The 17,079-nt window shown below is 35.4% G+C and overlaps 1 protein-coding gene across 3 annotated transcripts in view; it reads right to left on the bottom strand.

Moving 5' to 3' along the window:
- LIN52 (lin-52 DREAM MuvB core complex component) overlaps positions 1–17,079 on the bottom strand; it is a 108,586-nt gene that overhangs the window by 77,425 nt on the left and 14,082 nt on the right. The window contains exon 6 of one of the 3 annotated variants that reach the window (XM_045807848.2): positions 11,935–13,622. The exons of 1 other annotated variant lie outside the window; for it this stretch is intronic. In XM_045807848.2, coding sequence (XP_045663804.1) covers positions 13,579–13,622 — 44 coding nt within the window. In that variant the 3' untranslated portion in view covers positions 11,935–13,578. One more of the 3 variants, XM_087856132.1, reaches the window with a different exon arrangement.

Here is a 17,079-nt window from a genome sequence, read left to right as displayed (position 1 = left end):
CACAAGCTCACTCTCAAATAAACAAAATCTTTAAACACACACACACACACACACACACACACACACACACACAACCTCAAACCTCACAAAATGTCCACAGTGATGCCAATGATCATACTACTCTCCCAGGGGACATGTTTGGAACCATGAAACAGGGACTTAAAGTCACTGCTCACATGTTTTACATTAGTTACAATGTATTCGTTTCTACAAAAGGTCTATGAACTGAAAAAATAAAAAACATGCTGGACAGGAAGCCACTAAAGCTTCAGTGATTTCCTAAACCTTCACAACAAAGATGCCCAAACAAGCTTTTTCCTCAGGCGTCTTCACAGCAATGCATTTCCTTTTTCATGCTGGCTTTTCTTTCTAGTTGACTGGGGGATTTGACACAGATTCATTTTCACAAGATGTAGTTCCAATCCCCACGAAGTTACTTTTTTTTTTTAATGTTTAAAACTATTTCTCAAAAGAAACCTATCTAGTAGGCTCAACAGTTTCAAAAAATAATCCACTGTACAGGGTAGATTTCCCACTCAGGGTCAAACTATAAGGTCTATAAGCATAGCACTTAGATAAGACATTAATAATCCAACTGAAATCAATGGCTCCCGTATCATTCCCTGTGGTTTCCACATCCCACCCAAACAACTTTTCTCTATTCTTATAATTCTCCATAGCTTAGAACTGCTATTTTCATTTTATATTACAAATTTACTCTATATTTCTTACACTACTAGCCATAATGGTTTCCATACACACTTGAAAAGATGTCTTCTGCTTTTATAATTAAGTGATGCAAGTTTTAATTACTAACGTGAGACTAAAATCTTCCTTATTCTTTCCTTTCCAATTCTAAAACAATTATATGCATCAACTTGGCTATTAGTTCATTATGCAAGTTTTTTTGTCATACGGTGCCCAAGTTAGTCAACAAACAGTTAAAGATGTTTTGGTTTTTCAAGGAAAGTGGTTTTCCAAGGATTTTCACATGATAAATGATAACACATTTAAAAATGCATCACTCAATAAGGTTGTCAGAAAACTTACCCATCAAATCAGGAAACCGCTAAGTTGCGGAAAACATACTCTCACTTTGTCCATTTGTATTTTTTCTTTCTATTACATAACCAATAATGATATTTTGATATCCCCAAGAGGGAGAGGAAGTGGGAGAAGAAAAGAATTCAGCCAGCCCAAGTCACATATCTAGTAATTTAATATTTATTTCTAAGATACTACAGCTTTGACATTATTATAACCCAAACTAAAATAACAGGTGTGGCATCAACAAAAAGGGAAAATACTGCTAAAATGAACTACACTAAAATTCAAAACTTCTGTTTAAATTGCAGAAATCTGAATATGGATTGTATGACAAACGATTGTATTGTATCATGTTAAATTTCTTGAGTGTGTTAAAATTATATTGTACATATGTAGGAGAATATCCTCATTCTTTAAAAATGCTAGTATTTTTGAAGTGTCATGATTTCTGTAGCTAGCTCTCAAATAGTTCAAGAATAAAACAATAAACTTAAAATTACATGTGGAAAGAAAGCAAATGTGACAAATGTTAACAACTGGTGAACACGTAAAGGTTATGGAAGTATTGTATGGAAGTATTATTCTTGAAACTTTTTTTTTAAGATTTTATTTATTTGACAGAGAGCTAGAGAGAGAGCTCAAGTAGGCAGAGCGGCAGGCAGAGGGAGAGGGAGAAGGAGGCTCTCTGCTGAGCAGGGAGCCCAACATGAGGCTCGATCCCAGGACCCTGGGATCATGACCTGAGCCAAAGACAGACGCTTAACGGACTGAGCCACCCAGGCACCCCTATTCTTGAAACATTTTAAAGACATTTGAAACTTGACAAAATATAAAGTTGGGAGAAAAAAAGCAAACTTTGGCTCATTAAAATATACCATTTAGAAAATCAAAAGGCAAGCCATGGAGAGGGATAAGATATTTGCAATTTATGTAACTAACAAAGAATGCCTATCTGGATTGTTAACAATAGTTGCAAATCAAGTTTTTAAAAATTGACAAATTTTTAAAGATGGGCAAGAGGATATGATAAACACTTGACAAAAGATGTTATACAAATGGCCAATGAATATATGAAAAGGGGCTCAACCTCATTAGTCATTGGGAAAATGGAAATTAAAACTACATTGCAATACCATTCTAACTATTACAATGGTTAGAATTTATTTATTTATTTATTTATTTATTTATTTATTTATTTATTTATTTATTTTACAATGGTTAGAATTTAAAAGACTGAGAATATGTCTGCTAGTAAGGACTTGGTGCAACTGAAATTGTGGAAGGGCTTGTAAATTGGTATAATCACTTTGGAAAACTGTTTGGAAGTAGTATCTATTAAAACTAAACATATATATACCCAAAACCCAGCAATTCTACTCCTAGTTATACATACAACAAAAATGCATATACCAAAAAAAGGACATATACCACGAATGCTCAGAATATTTGTAATTACCAAAAGCTGGAAACAATCCCAATGTTTATGACTGGCAGAATGAAAACACTGTGTTGTGTTCTTGCTTGCAATGGTATACCACACAGTGATGAAAATAAACAAATGACTGCTAAACATAATGGAACACTATGGATGTTCAAAATGTTGAACAAAAAAGGCCAGATACAAGGGGCGCCTGGATGGCGCAGTCGTTAAGCGTCTGCCTTTGGCTCAGGGCGTGATCCTGGCGTTATGGGATCGAGCCCGCATCAGGCTCCTCTGCTGAGAGCCTGTTTCTCCCTCTCCCGCTCCCCCTGCTTGTGTTCCCTCTCTCACTGGCTGTCTCTATCTCTGTCAAATAAATAAATAAAATCTTAAAAAAAAAAAAAAAGGCCAGATACAAAAGAATATGTTAACTTGTGATTCCATTAACATAAAGTTCAAAAACAAAATTCTTTCATGATATCATGTCACAACACTGCTTGCCTTTGGGGAAGGGGAAGGTCACTGGAAGAATGAAGGTGGCTTTGTATATTGGAAAGGTTCTATATCTTCATCTGGTCTGGGTCATGGTCACAGAGAAGTACTAATTTTCTGAAAATTCATTAAGGTGTAATTTGTGTACTTTTATGTATATTATACTTCCATTTAAAAAGTTTATTAAAGAACAAAAAATGTCATCACAGTGAAATATTTTCATATCCTAAATCTGAGGTCTCATTTTACTTCTCAACTAAAGAGCTGCAATTTTACGTAAGACTGACATACATTTAAACAGTTCTTTGCTCCTACTGAGCAGTTAATACTAAGAATATTGTTCTCCAACTACAGGAGAGAAAAGCTGAAAGCATAAAGCTGGACAAAATCTTGGCCAATGTTTGCCTATGAAAAGATACCTCTTTCACCAACTAAGCCGTCTCTTGCCCTTGACCCAACAGGTTACCACTTTTATTCCCAAATTTCTACTTCTGGAAGAACATGCTAAGGATGGAAAATGAAGTGTCACAACTTTCCCCTTGCTATTCATCACTTGCTTAAAGTGATCAATTGTTGTTAATGGATCTAGTCATTTTTATTTAGAAACGGTCCATAAAAGAGTTTAAAATTTTAACTACACAGGAAATTAGGAGAGAGACCTTTCAAGTAACTATAATTTTGTTTCTACAATGGCATACAATTCTTCTCTATTTCTTTACTTTTTCAACTCAACAGAATAGAATGTGCTCATTGTGGGCAATAAGGAAAATGCAGAAAAATTTAAACAACAACAAAAAAAATCACTTGAGACAGGCATTAAAGCATATTTGCGCATTTCTGATGCTTATAGGGCAGAATAAATGTCTCTTCCTCTAGGGCAGAAAAACAAACAAAAAACATATTGGTGTATTTCCTTCCCATCACTTGTCTATGCCCACGATCTCCAAACAAAACCAGAAACAAAAAGGAAGACAAAAAACAACTTGATTTTGTGTTCTGCATTATGATTTTTTCACTTGCAATTATCCTTACATATAATGAGCAGTTTTCTATAATTAAATTCTCTTTAATGCTTTAACATTTTTAATGGCTACATTATCTTCTCCTGTGTGGATGGTACTATAATTCACTTGGTTATTCCCCTAATGTTGAACTTTAAAATTGTTCCACTATGTACATTTCCCTACCATATATTTTGTACAATTAAACAGAATGCTACTTTGAAACCAACCCCACCCAAATTAATGTATGCCCTGCTTACTTTCCTCTATCCTTGCCTGCCCCAACCCCCACCCCAAATCAGAAGAGAATAGAATACCACAAGCATTTTATGGTAAAATTCTCTTTGCGTGTGAAGCCATTTCAGAGGCAACGTTGGGTTTATGAAACAACTTGACTAATGGATAAAATATATGAATGCTTATAAGCCTTAAAGGTAATTTGAGGCTTTGTGTATCCTAATTTGTTAACCAAGGGACAAATGAGAAATAATGGCGTGTTTTATTTCCCATTATCATAATAGGTTTTTAAAAACAAAATACGGCTAAACTAACAATTTCTAATTATGAGGAATAACCTTGATCCCTTCAAAGTGGGATTTCTAGATTTTATACTGTATTACTACCTAAATAGGATGCCATGTTAATGACTATGGTGAAATGGTAATGGCAACGCCTGAAACAAAAAATAAAAGATAAATTTCATTTGGTCTTTGAGAAGCGCAGATTATAACACTGTCTTTAAGGTGCTTTTGCATCAAGTTCCCTGGCTTTATTTTTCAGGTTAAAATAATTTAAATTTATACCTTCTTGAATTTCCCTGTCAACAGATATAATCAAGAAATATTTTTTTAAAAAGTTCATCTTCACAAGGAACAAACACTAAAACAAGATATTAATATTTTGCCTACCAAGTTAGCAATGACTTTAAAAATTATAATACTTGTTGTTCACAAGGACGCAGGGGTAGGAAGTGCCTTTCTAGAAGACAAAGTGGCAGTGGACTTCCCCTCTGTCAGAGATCTCACAAATCTCCAGCTGCATGTAAAATGCTGTCTTCACTTCTGGGAGGAACTGACCCTATTGCAGATATGATCCAAATATAGCTGTTGATGAACAGATGTATCAACATCAAATATTTGGGGACAAATACTGTTATTTTAAACATATTTATTTCTGAAGTATAGTTGACATACAATGTTATATTAGCTGCAGGTGTACATCACAGTGATTTGACAATTCTACACATTATACAAAGCTCACCATGTAAATGTAGTCACCACACCATCTCAAATTTATACTTCTGAAATTTTTTTCCAGTTAACAAAAATTTGGACATCAACTATATATAAAGGCCACACCAATTTCCTGAATAGCTACCCATAAGCTAAGTGAATAAAATATCACTACTATGGAAGAAAACTATCAAAAGTAATTTATTCAACTGAGAAGGCTGATGATCTGCCAGAGTACTGTAAAGGGACCACACAAATCCATTTCTGAAGTGATGGATATCTTGTTTCACATGTTTATTTCCCTGTAAGGAGAATATCTATCCAAAACATTACCTGTTGCCCAAACTAGACAAGAGTATTTGCTGTCACTCTTTTAATAACATCCACCTATAAAAATGGCTTTTACTTATTTCTAAAAAAAAAAAAAAAAAAAAAAAATTAGGTCCCTGCCTCCAAAGAAACATATAGAAGAGTTTGGTGATGTTTTTCTTTAACTGGATCTTTCTCCTTCTTCTGAAGTCCCTGTAATTAGTCAGGCTTAAAACATCATGGTAGACTCTAATTTCAGCTTACCCTCTAAGATCCATCCAGTTACCCAGTTCCAGAAATGATACAGCTGAAGCATTTACTGTCAGTGCACTTCTTTCCATTCTCACTGCCACCATTTATTCAAGCCCTCATCTCTTCTTGCTGGACTCCCATAATAGCTTCCAGCCTCCTGGCTCTACCGTTCCATCCATCCCATGCACCAATGCCTCCTAACGATGTGACTTCCCTACTCAGAAATCTTCAATGGTAGAATTTTTAGTGACACAGAAAAATGCTTAAGATAGAATGAAAAAATGCACAGGCTAAAACTATATACATATACTATAGTCTTGGTTATGTTAAAAAGCATGTCTATGTATATGTATGGACACAAGCAGAAACGTAAACACAACATCCATACACAAAGGGAAAAGAGTGGGGCAAAAAACACATTCAGTGTTATTTCTTAGTGGTAAGGCTATACAGTTTCTACTTTTTTCTTTAACTTTACAATAACAGATTTATGGTAAAGTCTCTTTTAGTAAGTGTCTCTATAAACCATCTATAATAAACACATTAATTAATGTTACAGCCATTAAAATATCTTTTATTTTTTTAAAGATTTTATTTATTTGAGAGAGAAAGAAAGAGAGAGAGAGAGAGAGAGAGACATGAGCGGGGGGGGGGAGGGGGGGAGGGGCAATGGGAGAGGGAGAAGCAGACTCCCCACTGAGCAGGGAGCCCCACCATGGGACTTGATCCCAGGACCCTGAGATCATGACCGACTGAGCCACCCAGGTGCCTCTAAAATACCTCTTAAAAAAGATTTCACATACTTCCATTACCTTTAAATCTAACTCCTCACCCCCTAGAATTTAAGGGTCTCCTCAATCCAGTCCCTGTCTCCTTCCTTGCCTTAGTTCTTATGAACCTTGATGTAACCTAGGCTCCTTAAGAACCAGATTAGATCACTCCCACCATTCCTTGAGCACAGCTATTCCTTCAAACTCTGTTTTGCTCTGAATATTCACTCCACCTGGAATATGGTCCCTTCCCACTCCCACCTAACAAGCTCCTATGTGTTCTGTAAGGTCTATTTTCAATGATCCAGAAATAGCAAATACTACCAAACCCTTCCCTCTTGTCCATAGCAGACAATGCTAACTGACTTCTCTGAATCTAGGCTCCTTCTCAAAATCCTCAATTCAATGGCCCTAGACAATCCTTACTAATCAATCCATGCTGATATACAGAGTGAAACATACCTGCCATTCCTATAGCAATCTAATGTAATTATCCTCTTCTCCCCAACCCCATAGATCTTTGTACTCTTATGGAGCTTATCTCCTCTACCTTTTATTAAGAATCATTTACTTAATTGTCTTATCTCCCTTTCCTATTAGATTTTAATCTGCACAAGGGCAGTAATTATGTCTTATTCCTCTTCATAGCCCCTGCAGAGCCCTGCAGGAGGTCACCACTCAAACAGTTGCTGAATTGAATACCTCATTCTTTTCCTATTATCTCATTACTCAAAATGGCTAAATATTTGCAAGTTTTATTTTAAAATGAGTAGATTCTTCTTGAAGAGCGACTAATGAGTTCAAATTTATTTCCTCAATTTTAGCCAACGTTTCTGCCTTAACTTAATAAAGCGGTGTCTGTTCTCACACAGTAGCCTGCAGAGTCGAAGGATAGAACAAGATAAGCTGAGACGAGAGAACTGAGCCCGTTCTGAGGGGCTTATATCCAGGTACGGAATCTATTGAATTAAACTACTGCATTTTTAGAATTTTTTCCATAAATCTCTTGACAATAGAGAAACGAAAGCACTCTGAGCATCAGAAATATATATTGCTTTGAAAAGGGATTTAAAAACTGGGGAGATGAAAAGGAAAAACAAAAATCTAAAAGATCAAGCAAGGCATCAACAAAGTTAGGCAAAAAGTCTCGTGAAGTCACAAGAATGTCTTACCTAAATCAGAAACCCAGTTCCAGAGAGACGGTTGAGGAAAAGCTGGTAGTACAGTAAGACTCATGCTGCCATCTAGAGGTTAAAGGCTATAAGATTTTCCTCCTCAATCAATCAACTGCAGTTAATTTAACTTCTATTACAGAGGGAGACTCAACAGGCCTTATAAAGTAAGCCAGACAAATATCTCTGCTGTCAGGCCACAAAGAAGAATATCCAGCTGTAAGAGTCCCAGTTTTTCTCTCCTTCTCTTCCTTCATAGATGAAAATAAAAAACCTAAAGACCAGAGTTAACTGTTCTTTAGAATTTTATCTAGATGTGAAACAATTTCTAGATGTAAATGGTCATTTTTTTCCAAAAAATTATATGCCTAGAGTGCAGAGAAATCTACTACTTGGAAGTTTTCCTTCAGTACCACCTCCTAAGGAAGTTGTACCAAAGAGTTTCTGGTATAGCCAACTTCATCAATATAGACTGATGGGATGAAGTAGGAATGGGGACGTCTCAGTCTTTTTACAATAAAATGCTGCTTTTTAAAAACTATGGTAAGTGATTAAATTTAGCCAAATAATAGTCACACTGAAATTTCTAAATGAACATACAGGATTAGACTATAAATTAGCGGAAACAACAACTTGTATCAAAATAAGCTAAATTTCGTAAAGCTATTCTTAGAGGGTAATATGCTCATCGTGAAATTATTTACATTAATAATTGTTTAGTCTATCTTTTCTTTATACCAAGTAAATTCCAACCCAGACCAAGTAAATGAATATAAATTAAACTGAGACTTTAATTTATTTTGTAGTATAAGGTAAAGCGTAATAAAAAACAAATGCATCAAATTCAACACCTCTTCATGATAAAAACACTCAACAAAAAAGAAAACGTAATTTCCTCATCCTGACAAAGGACATCCACAAAAAACCCACAACTAACACCATACTTAATGCTTTTTCCCTAAAGTCAGGAAGAAGACAAGGATGTCCAGTTTTGCCACTTCTATTCAACACTGTACTGGAATTTCTAGCCAGGGAAATTAAGCAAGACAATGAAATAAAAGGCATTCAGACTGGAAATGAAGAAGTACAACTATATTTGCAGATGACATGATTTTGTATATAGAAAATCTTTTTTTCTTTTTTTTAAGCAAGTTCCATGCCCAGTGTGGAGCCCAACATGGGCTTGAACCCACGACCCTGAGATCAAGACCTGAGCTGGTATCAGATGCTTAACTGACTCAGCCATCCAGGCGCCCCTGTATATAGAAAACCTTAAGTAATCTACTGAAACTCTTTTAGAACTAATAAATGGGTTCAGTAAGGTTGCAGGATAGAAGATCAACATACAAAATTATACAGCCGACCCTTGAACAACATGGTTTAAACCGTGCAGGTCCACTTACACATAGATTTGTTTTTGATAAATACAGTAATATAAATATATTTTCCCTTCCTTATGATTTTCTTAACATTTTCTTTTCTCCAGGTTACTTTATTGTAGAATACACTATATGATACATGTAGCATAAAAATATGAGTTAATCAACTGTTTATAAGTAAGGTTTCAGGTCAACAGTAAGCTATTAAGTAGGCTAGTTAAGCTTTGAGGGAGTCAAAAGTTATATACAGATTTTCGACTGCACAGAGGTTTGGCACCTCAAGCCCCATTATTCAAAGGTCAACTGCATTTCTCTAAAGTACCAATGAGCTTAAGAAATAAATGAACATAGGGGGGAAAAAAGAGAGGCAAACCAAGAAACAGACTGCTAACTATAGAGGACTAACTGATGGTTACTGGAGGGGAGATGGGCAGGGGGGATGGGTTAGATAGGCGATGGGGATTAAGGAGGGCAAATTGTGATGAGCACCAGGTCTTGTACTTAAGTGATGAACCACTAAATTCTACACATGAAACTAATACTACACTGTACGTTAACTGGAATTTAAATAAAAACTTGGAAAAAAAATAAAGCACCAATGAACAAACTGAAAATGAAATTAAGAAGACAATAACATTAATAACATCAAAAAATAAAATACTTAAGAACTAATTTAACAAAATGTAAAACTTATACTTTGAAAACTACAAAACAGTACTGAAAGAAATTAAAGACCTAAGTAAATAGAAGACATACTACACTCATTAATCATTTTAATATTATTAAGATGGGAACACTCCCCAAACTGATCTACGGATGCAATGCAATCTCTATCAAAATCCCAACTGACTTCTTTGTAACAACTGACAAGTTAAAATTCTTACGGAAATTCAAGAGACCCAGAGTAGCCAAAACAATCTTGAAAAAGAAGAACAAAGTTGGAAAACTCACACATCCCAATTTCAAAACTTAGTATAGAACTACAGTAATCAAAACGGTGGGGGTAGTGGCATAAGGATAGACGTAAAGTTCATTGAAGCAGATTTGGGAGTCTAGAAATATACCCTTGCATTTATGGTTAACTGATTTTTAACAAAAATGCCAAGACAATCAATAGGAAAAGAATAGTCTTTTCAACAAATAATGTTTGAAACAACTGGCTCTCCACATGCAAAACAATGAATTTGGATCCTTACCTTACCCCATATACAAAAATTAACTTAAAATGGATCAAAGAGCTAAATGTAAGAGTTAAAACTATAAAACTCTTAGAAGAAAACACAGGCATACATAAATCTTCGGGACACTGGATTAGGCAATGGTTTCTTAGGTATGAAACCAAAATACAAGCAACAACAACAAAAATAGATAAGCTGAACTTAAACAAAATCTTAAAATTTTGTGCTTCAAAGGACATCATCAAGAAAGTAAAAAGACAACCCACAAAATGGGAGAAAACTTCTGCAAAGCATACATATGATAAATGACCTGTTTCTAGACTATATAAAGAACTCTTACAACTAATAAATACAAATAATCCAATTTAAAAATGGGTAAAGGATCTAAACAAACAGTTCTCCAAAGAAGATATACAACTGGCCAATAAGTACATGAAAACATGCTCAATATCATTAGTTATTAGTCAAATACAAATCTAAGCAATGAGATTCACATTCACATTCACATTCACTAGGATAAATAACGTTTGAAAACAAAAACAAGTACTGGCAAGAATATGGAGAAACTGGAGTTCTCATACACTGTTGTGGGAGTGTAAAATGGTACAGCCAGTATGGAAGACAGTCTGACGTTCCTCAAAAAAGTCAGACGTAGAGTTATCATATGATCCAAGAATTCCACTTCTAGTTGTAAGCCCAAGAGAACAGAAAGGTAAATCTGCACAAAAACTTGTAAATAAATGTTTACAGCAGCATTATTCATACTAGCCAAATAGAAAAAAATCTAAATGTCCAATAACTGGGGGATAAGTATAATGCGGAGAACTGGTGGATAAATATATCTATACAATGGAATATTATTTGGCCATAAAAAGAAGTTAAGTACTGATACATGCTACAACACAAACATTGAAAACATTACGTTATGTGAAAGAAACCAGTCACGAAGACCACATACTGTATGATTCCGTTCATATGAAATGTCGAGAATAGGTAAATTCATAAAGACAGAAAGCGGATTAGCGGTGGCCTAGACCTGTAGGCCTAGGAAGCAAATAAGAAATGAATGCTAATGGGTACAGTATTTCTTTTTGGGAAGATAAAAATGTTCTACAATTGTGGTGATAGCTGTACAACTCTAAATATATTAAAAGCCACTGAATTGCACATTGTAAGTAGGTGAATTGTAGGGTATGTGAATTATATCTCAACAAACTGCTATTTAAAAAAAGTAAAAGAAGGGCCTCCTGGGTGGCTCAGTCGTTAAGCGTCTGCCTTCGGCTCAGGGTGTGATCCTGGCGTTCTAGAATCAAGCCCCACGTCAGGCTCCTCCCCTGGGAGCCTGCTTCTTCCTCTCCCACTCCCCTTGCTTGTGTTCCCTCTCTCGCTGGCTGTCTCTATCTCTGTCAAATAAATAAATAAATAAATAAATCTTTAAAAAAAAAAAAAAAAGTAAAAGAAAAAAGAACAAGTGCATCAGAATCCCAACCTTTAGCCTTAGTTTCAAATGGCATGATCCTCTGCTTTCCCAATTTTCACATTCTGTTTAAAAATATCTTGAATATAGCCATTAATTAGCTCATCTGCATCATTTCTAGCCTTCAGAGACAAGAGGGAAAAAAATTTTAAAGGGTAAAAAATGTTGAGAATCAGTGTTCAATAAGATTCACAATGATAGTCCATTTGTCTTTTTTTTTTTTTTTTAAGATTTTATCTTTAAGTAATCTCTACACCCAACATGGGGCTCAAATTTACAACTCCGAGATCAAGGGGGAGTCACATGCTCTATCAACTGAGCCAGCCAGGCACCCCTAGTTTCATTGCTCTTAGGAATAAAGCAACCAACGGACTGTTGAAAAGATTAGATCAGGATCATGTCCAGGTCATAACAGTGATGGAATAAGGTTCAAGTAGAAGATAAAATCAAACCACCTTCAATGAGCTTCACCCTATTTTTACTATGTGTGGTTGATCATCCAGCCACTAGAAGAAAATTCCAGACACTACAAGACCTTCAAATGTTACTTCTCATCACTAAAACACCAACTATCCAGAAAAAGAACAATTTCCAGAAACTTTCACCTTTTCAGTGTGAAGTCAATAGATTTCATTAGGAAACTTCTATCATTTCACCCAAAGTCATCAGCAGTTGATCATTCATTACATCAGCAAATACACACTTGTGCATTTACTACATGCCAGGTACTCTATGGATCAGAAAGATAGCCCAAAGTATGATTCTTACCTGAAAGAGTTACAATCAATCAAGGGATAAGACATGTACCAAAATCTCCCAGAATGGTAAAAGTGCCATACAAATGAAACAAATGAACTGCTCTAGGAGCAATTTGGGAGGCCAGGAAAGCGTTCACTTTCCAGATAAGGAATGAAAAGGAAAGGCTGTTGAAAGAGGTAAATCTGGGACTAAACAGTGAAGGATGACTAGAAGTTCTAATATTAGAAATAGGTCAGGGAGAGCTTTCTGAGAAAAAGGAATAGCATGGATAGAATTAAGAAGATGACCAAGTGTAACAGGAAGACTATTTCAAATGGGAACAGCACATGGTATTTTGGTAGGGGAGAAGTAAGTAAGAAAACTAGTCATTAAGCTAGGGCCAGAATGAACAGGATTTTGAATGCCATGCTAGAAAATGAATTTGATCGCATGGTCAGTAAAGTACTAATAATGACTTATGAGCAAAGGACAAAAGAAGCAAATGATACTTTAGAAAAATTAATCGGAGAAGGATAAACAAGATAGCCTGGAATGGGGTGGTTGAGAGGCAGGGATACTGGTTAGAGACTGCAACAGTTCCAGCAAAACAGGAAGGACGCTGAACTCAGAAAGAAGTTATGAAAACGAAATTCTTTATATGGTAAGGCAGTTTACAATTTTTCATGTTTCTATGTATTTATGGGAATTTCATATTAATTAACTGCTCAAATCAAGCCAAGCTATAAACACCTATACAAATTACTGCACTCCAAAATCCCAAAAGGGTTATCTGAGACATAATCACGTACCAAATCAAAGGGCATGGTTCATCTTCCAAAAGACACAATCTAGTTACTATCAGCCCTAGAAGGTACACATTATTTCTATACACAACATATAACAATGCTCTAGAGAAGTGACAAACAATCATGTTCTGAGGACAAATATTTTTTGCATTTTTTTTCTTTCCATCATCTTTATCAGTGCAGATATTTGCATGAAAACAGGATCACTGGTCCTTGGGGATTCATCAGTTCCTATTGCTTATTTTTCATCCATGTCATCCTCTCAATTAATGCAGGAAAGAGGACTGAGACATCGAAACACCAGATTAGGGTGTCAAGTAAATGTCAACCCCTAGAGCAGATGAATAATCTGTAAGGACAAAAAAAAGATCTTGTTTTTATGCAAATACACTATATACAATAAAACAGAGACTGTACCCAAGAAGTCCAATACATATCAATTTAAACCTTTCCAATTCTATTAGCGAAAACTATTTTCTATATGTCAGTTAACTTGTTGTAATCAGGGAAAAATGACAATAAGTTGCAAAGCATTGCTACGGAAATTGAAATAAGGGTGAATTTTGAACCAGAAAATTATTTTTAAAAATCTCAGCTGTGCTCAAGGGACTCATATGGCAGAAATGAGCATTTTTGTTGCGGCATTTTGGTTCAGTACTTAAAAGTGGCTGAGTTAGGTGACTACAAATCCCCACCTACAATGTCTTAAGTTTTAGAGATACAAACACTTAACAGTAATAATGTTTTTAACTGTGTGGATTAAAAACTAAATCAACCACACCAAGTCCCTGATTCTGTGGAAAGCCATTAAAATAAACTTTACTGATGTTTAGGGGAACTCTTTATTCTAAAAACTGATAAAGAGAAAGATTCATTTATCCTGTAGAAACAGCTTTCAAGGTAATAATAAATAGTTGATAAGATAAAGTCCTTTATAAAAAATTCTAGTTAATAACAAAAAATGACAGAACTAGAGTATTACCATCTGGCAACCTATAATAAAACAGGGGATCTAGGCAGTTACCAAAGGCTGCTAAAACTCTTGTGTAAGGCTGATGGAGAATTTTACAATGAATAATCAGGCTAACAACGCCTTCATCAACTAATTAATTATAACATCACAAAGACAGATAGGCAGACATGATGTACCTTCTGATCGATGTATACAATACCATTTAGGAAATGGCCAAAATAAAAATAAAAAGGTCAAGCTGTCATCTGTGCAAGCTTCTAGATCTAACTACCAGGAAATAAAAAGGGATAAATGAACATATTAACCACTACCATAGGAATGTAAACAACAAAATCCAGAATGTGGAAAGTTCTACAGAACAAATAACTAGGTTTAATAAGTGGCAAGGGAAAATAAAAGGGAGGTGGAACTATGACAGATGAAGAGAGACTTAAGAGACATATCAAATACAGTATATGAACCTTATTTAGGACCCGATTCTAATAAACCAACTGTATAAAGACAATTATAAGTCAACAAGGGAAATCCGAATCCCGATTAGCTATTTGACGATATTAAGCAAGTTTGTTGAAAAATTTTTGGCATAATAATGGAATTGTGAATATATTTTAAAAGGTAAGGTAAGAAGGAGACAGATCTTATCTTTTGGAAATATATATGGAGTTATTGGGCAATGAGGTAATATAATACCTAAGATTTGCTTTAAAATAACTATGGGAGGTGGGCGCCTGGGTGGCTCAGTTGGTTAAACAACAGCCTTCGGCTCAGGTCATGATCCTGGGGTCCTGGAATCGAGTCCCGCATCCGGCTCCCTGCTCAGCGGGGAGTCTGCTTCTCCCTTTCCCTCTGCCTGCGACTCTCCCTTCTTGTGCTGTCAAATAAATAAATAAAATCTTTAACAAAATAAAAATTATGGGAGGTTGTGTAAGTGAAACAGATTGGCCATATGTTGACTACTGAAGCTGGGTCATGGCTACATGAGGTCATTATTCTATTCTCTCTACTTTGGTATATGTTTAAAATTCTCCAAAATAAAAAATGGGGGGAAAATTTTATCTTTCTCAGTAGGAAAGCAGAAAAAGAAAGACTAATCAGAAGGAATATAGCAATTTCAACTACAACTAACTAGAGATAATACTGTTGATAAATACATTTGGCAATACAGCATCTTCTTGATATAATGAGCAAAAAATTTATTTTATTAAAAAAAACTGACACAGAGAGATAAAGGGTTATTATCATTATTACAGCATTTACTATCCAGAGCTAGTAACAGAATCAACTTCTATATTATACCAACCTAGCATTCATGAATTTAATAATCACAGGTTTGCCTTTTCATTATAAACCTTTGGGGTCTGTGACACACATGGTAAATATTGATTTTGCCAACACACAAATTTTAATCATGAGAAATAATTTACCAGTAACACAGAGGAGAGTTAGGTAACAATGAGTGAACCTAGCAGACCACCTAGCAACCATAGTCTGTTGTTTCCTGCTCCTTGATTCATAAAGTGATTAAAAAATATTTTCTTGGTAAAAGAAAGCCAACTGTTAATGACAGTGATGGAAATACAGAAAAGATAAGGAGGCCTAAGGAAGTGATGACTATTAGTCAAAAATTAGAAGTTTTAAATGAAATTTTAAAGTGAAATATTGAATTTGGCAGGAATTTAAATCAACAATGTGAACAAGTAAATCCTCTATATGCTCTACATTATGAAACATTATGAAACTGTTTTGGGGATTGTTTTAATCAGTGCAAAATTTGCATGTTTGAAGAAAACTATAAGCTACTGTAGCTTCTCCCAATTGTGGATTCATGAAGGTGTCAGGAAGTACCCATTGAGAACCAAGTTCTACCGACTGTATTTTTGTTGAGTTTCTCTTTCAGTTACAAAGTGAGAATTTCTATAATTCCTTTCCCAGTTTTTTTTTTTAAAGATTTTATTTATTTATTCGACAGAGATAGAGACAGCCAGCGAGAGAGGGAACACAAGCAGGGGGAGTGGGAGAGGAAGAAGCAGGCTCATAGCGGAGGAGCCCGATGCGGGGCTTGATCCTGTAACGCCAGGATCACGCCCTGAGCCAAAGGCAGACGCTTAACCGCTGTGCCACCCAGGCGCCCCTCCTTTCCCAGTTTTATAATGAATATAGTATGGGAAGAAATACAATCTATAAAGAAATAAATGTACACTAAAAGAACGGAGAGCAGACAGGAATAAATGAGAAGTTTTAAAACATTAGTCATGACAGCAGACTATGTTCTTGGCCTGCTATATGGCCCTTCCTTTGGGGAACCAATCCTTCCTCCCATTCCTTGGGATCTGAATCAGACTAACTCCTCTAATCTGTGTCTGCATCCTGGACCCAGGCTTGGCCCACCATGCTAACTGGCTAAAGGACCGGTTCTAAGATAGGTATTTGAGTCAAGATGGTACAGTCTGAGTACTCCCCAGGATCTTTCTTTTGGAATGTTCAGAAAAGACATTCTTTATTTTGGGATTATGAGATTTAAAGACACATAAACTGAAGCTCCTTTGGCCACCTTCCCCAGTGCCAGTTCAAAGAATAAGACTAATGCAAGAGCCTTGAGATGCAAATCAAAAGCAAAAGTAAGAGCACATCCCAATGACATCATTAAAAATCAAACATCTAGATATCAAAGCTATTTCTACTCCTGAAATTTTGATTTATGTGAACTAATAAGGTCCCTCTTTTGATTAAGACTGTATTCTTAAGACTGTATATTAAGTATTTGATTAAGATCAAATACTTTGATTTGACACTCTATCACTTTAACTGAAAGGGTTTCCAATATACTTTCACT

The sequence above is a fragment of the Ursus americanus genome, chromosome 26 (genome assembly GCF_024610735.1).
Source record: "Ursus americanus isolate L20-20 chromosome 26, mUrsAme1.1.p, whole genome shotgun sequence".
Lineage (NCBI taxonomy): Eukaryota > Metazoa > Chordata > Mammalia > Carnivora > Ursidae > Ursus > Ursus americanus.
The sequence above is the reverse complement of the archived record's forward strand: the minus strand, read 5'-3'. Positions and strand labels throughout refer to the sequence as shown.